Genomic DNA, 4,250 nt, shown 5'->3' on the forward strand with positions numbered 1-4,250 from the left:
AAACTTTTAAAACTTGACATAAATGTGTGAGGGCCAACTTAACACGTGGCTCACATTATATTCCAACTCCGAAATCATTAAGCAACAAGAAGGGTGCGTGCCTTAACATCAAAAACTATGATGACTTTTGTTTTAAGTGGTGTATGGTTGTTGCATTGGGAGAAACTGCATATGGAGATCCGAGTATAACCTCTTCATATAACGTAGACATACACCAAGATGTCATTATTCTGCAGTCTGGAATATCGCTAAATTTCGAACAATTAAATTTCCCATTGGGTCTTAAATATATAAAAAAATTTGAAATGAACAACCCAGAGATCAGCGTAAATGTTTTCGGTTATGAAAACAAGTCGGTCGTTGGTCCATATTACTTAACAAAGGAGACGAAAAGCAATCACATTAATTTAATATTGCTGCACAATGAAGAAAATTTTCATTACATTTTGGTTATGGATATGTCTTGGTAATTAAAAACAAAACTTATCAATCAAAACCATATCATAATAATCATGTATTTGTTCTTTTTTTCAGTCTTATGCGGTCTCAATTCACAAGTCATAAGGAGAAAGGTTATTTTTGTTTTGGATGCCTGCAATGTTTCCACGATGAAAATAAATGTATGACTCACAAAAAGCAGTGTGGAAAAGTAGTCTGTGCCCTGCCGAACAAAAAAGAAGCCGTACTGAAGTTCGTCAATCACAAGAAAAAGGATAAGGTGCCTTTCGTTATTTATGCTGACTCCGAAAGTGTACTGGAAGACGTGCAGGAAGATGAGAACAATGGGGCGAGTAAAAAAACGGAAAAGGTAAAGAAGCATATTCCATGTGCTTTTAGTTATTTTATTAAATGTAGTTTTAATGAAAATTTAAATAAGTTATTTATATATAGTGGACCCGACGCAGCAAATGTTTTTCTGAAAGAACTAATTCAGGATTGTAAATTTTTGTATGATAGTTACCTAACCAAACGAAACCTATGAATACTCTAACACCCGAAGAAGAGACAGCCTTTCTTAGGGATATAAATTGTCGTATATGTGGCGATATTTTAGGTAACGATAGGGTGAAAGATCATTGTCACTTAACGGGGCAATATCGAGGTGCGGTACATAACCATTGCAATCTGCAATATCATCTACCTAAATTTATTCCAATATATTTCCACAATTTTTCTTCGTACGACTGTCACCTCTTCTTTAAAGAATTAGTTGAATTTGGAGGTGAAATAAGAGTCATACCTCAAAACAAAGAAAAATATATTTCAATGTCTTATTTCATTAATATGGATAACGAGTCAACCGACTCTAGTTCTTTAAAAAGTACAGTTGTTGTAGGAGAAGAAGAAGATTCGAGTGAGGAAGATGATGAGGAATTCCAGCAAGAAGAGGAAAGTGAGGGCAAAAAAGAGAAGAAAAAGAAAATGAATAGATTAGAGCATCGTTTCTTAGATAGTTTTCGATTTATGCCTACTAGTTTGGATAAATTAGCAAGGAATTTATCTCGAGATTCTTTTGTTGCTGTCAGATCTCATTTTCCTGATGATGAAGCATTCGAACTTATGACTAGGAAAGGAGTATTTCCCTACGAATATATTTCATCATTTGAAAAATTGAAGGAGAAACAACTTCCCCCTATAGACCAATTTTATAATAAGTTGACAGATACTGAATGCTCGTCAGACGATTATAGGCATGCAACAAATGTTTGGTCACATTTTCGATGTCAAACTATGCAAGACTACATGGATTTGTATTTAAAAGCTGATGTCTTGCTTTTAGCAGACGTATTTGAAAATTTCAGGAGCTTATGTATGCGAATTCACGAACTGGACCCTTGTCAATATCTCACAGCACCATCTCTATCTTGGGATGCAATGCTACTATGTACTAAAGTCGAACTTGAGCTACTCAGAGATATAGACATGTACAATTTCTGCAAAAATGGTATTCGGGGAGGGCTTACCCAGTGCTCAAACAGACACTCGGTAGCAAATAATGAAGATGCTCCCAATTATAATAGTGCCAAACCAGAGGTAAATATCTATTACTTGGATGTAAATAATTTATATGGTACAGTTATGACTGAGTGTCTCCCTGAAAAAGATTTTAGATGGGTGGAGGGTTATGAAATGGAGAAATTCAATGATCCAGCTGTAATATTATCTATTCCTGACAACGCTCCTACTGGTTTTATTTTAGAGGTTGATATTGAATATCCACCGCACCTTCACGACAAACATAACGATTTACCTTTTTTGGCGGAGAAAAAGTGTGTTGAGGGCTCAAAAACTGAAAAACTGATTGCAGATTTTACTGACAAAACATCATACACCATACACTACAAATTACTTAAGCAATCTCTGAAACATGGACTAATTCTTAAGAAAGTCCATAGAGTTTTGGCTTTCACACAAAGCGCTTGGTTAGCTCCTTACATACTGAAGAATAATGAACATAGGGAAAAGGCTGAAAATGCCTTTGAAAAAGATTTTTTTAAATTATTGAATAACTCTTCATTCGGTAAGACAATGGAGAATATCGACAAAAGAAAAACTGTGAAAATTGTGACAATGTGGGTAGATGAGGCAAACCAAAGAAGAAGGAATGTTGCTAGTAAATTAATCTCGAAGCCAAATTTTCACAGCCTTTCGATATTCTCCGAAAATATGGTTGCTATTCAAATTAGGAATGTCAGAGTAAAATATGATAGACCATTGTACTTAGGGTTCTGCATATTAGATTTATCAAAGTGGGTGATGTATGATTTTCTGTATGATTTTCTAAAAGTGAAATTTGGTGAGGATTTTATTCTAAATTATATGGATACAGATTCGTTCATATTAACATTTTACGGACGGAATTTGTATTCCGAATTATCTTTAGATGAAATATTGGCTAGATTTGACACCTCAGGGTTTTCAAAAGAAAATAAATATAAACTTCCTCTAATTAATAAGAAAAAACTTGGCATGATGAAAGATGAGAATGACGGAAAAACAATGGTTGAATTTGTAGGCCTTCGTCCTAAAATGTATGCCATCAATGTAGTTGATAGCGAAGAAGTAAAAAAATCTAAGGGAGTTAAAAAGTCGGTCCTAAAAAAGTATACTATAGATAAATATCGAGAATGTCTTTATAACAAAAAGGTTTTTTACGGTACCATGTTTTCGTTTAGGTCAAGACAGCATACAATATATACAGACAAAATTACTAAAATATCGCTAAGCCATCATGATGATAAACGATTTATTCTAGAGGATGGTATTCACACCTATGCTTGGGGTCACTATAGATTAAATAACCTTCATGAAACAAATGTAAATAACTCAAATGAATCTGTCTCAATGGACTTGGATTAAAATATAAATTTAATTATGATTTAAGTTTCAATATATAGATAAAAGAGCATAGTAATAATATTAATTTAATTGTCTTTACTCACTATAAATGTCATCATATTAATATTTTCTCGCAACACAAAATGTTTAATTTTAAGTAAATATAAGTGTATTATATTTTAACTAGTCTTTAACTATTCTTATTATAAAATAAAACAAAATATTTTGTTTATAAATTTATGTAAATTGCGTTTTATTGAAATATTCTTGCAAAGGTGAGTATAAAATAGATTATACTACTTTTCGTACAATTCCTGTTAATGGAACGTACTCGACCAGACGATCATGTATAATTAAACAGTACGCAGAAGTGTTTTGTGGAATTGGTTTATTGGTTTCAAATTGGATTTTTAAATCGATTGGTCCATTCTTAACAGCTTCGTTTTGATTGCTAATGTCAATAACGGCAATGGGCTTGTCTTTAAAACTTGCATATGTAAGAATTGGTTGTGGCTCCCTCATGTAATATGATTGTTGAAACTTTGTATACATGTCATATAGTACTGCATAGCCATTTTCTTCGAACTTTACATTCAAATCATCGTAAGGATAGGTTTCAGAGTTCAAGTGAACTTTGATGTTTTTAAGTTCGCAATGTTCCAGCTTGTTGTCTTTTTCAAATATCAAAGCAACATATCGTGGTCTTTCATGATTGACAGACAATTTAACACTCCAACTGTGTTGTCTTCCACCAGCAAAAGTTGGATTAAAGTAGCAGTCCCAGCTGCGGAATGCTAAAGGCAACGCTTTTCCATCCTTAATAGTTTTCAAGAAGCTGATTTTTCTATAGTCTGATAATTGAATGTGTTGTACTTTCCATACAACATTTGTTATGGTGAGTTTAATTTCCT

The 4,250-nt window shown here is 33.1% G+C and overlaps 1 protein-coding gene across 1 annotated transcript; it reads left to right on the top strand.

Annotated features, from left to right (window-relative positions):
* The first annotated feature begins 305 nt into the window (after nt 1–305).
* Nucleotides 306–982, top strand: LOC131805846 (uncharacterized). The gene is made up of 2 exons (XM_059129539.1): nt 306–466; nt 535–982. The coding sequence occupies exons 1-2, from the start codon at nt 306–308 to the stop codon at nt 980–982; spliced, it is 609 nt and encodes a 202-aa protein (XP_058985522.1).
* Nucleotides 983–4,250: the final 3,268 nt, after the last annotated feature.

This window comes from Musca domestica, unplaced genomic scaffold (genome assembly GCF_030504385.1).
Source record: "Musca domestica strain aabys unplaced genomic scaffold, Musca_domestica.polishedcontigs.V.1.1 62, whole genome shotgun sequence".
Lineage (NCBI taxonomy): Eukaryota > Metazoa > Arthropoda > Insecta > Diptera > Muscidae > Musca > Musca domestica.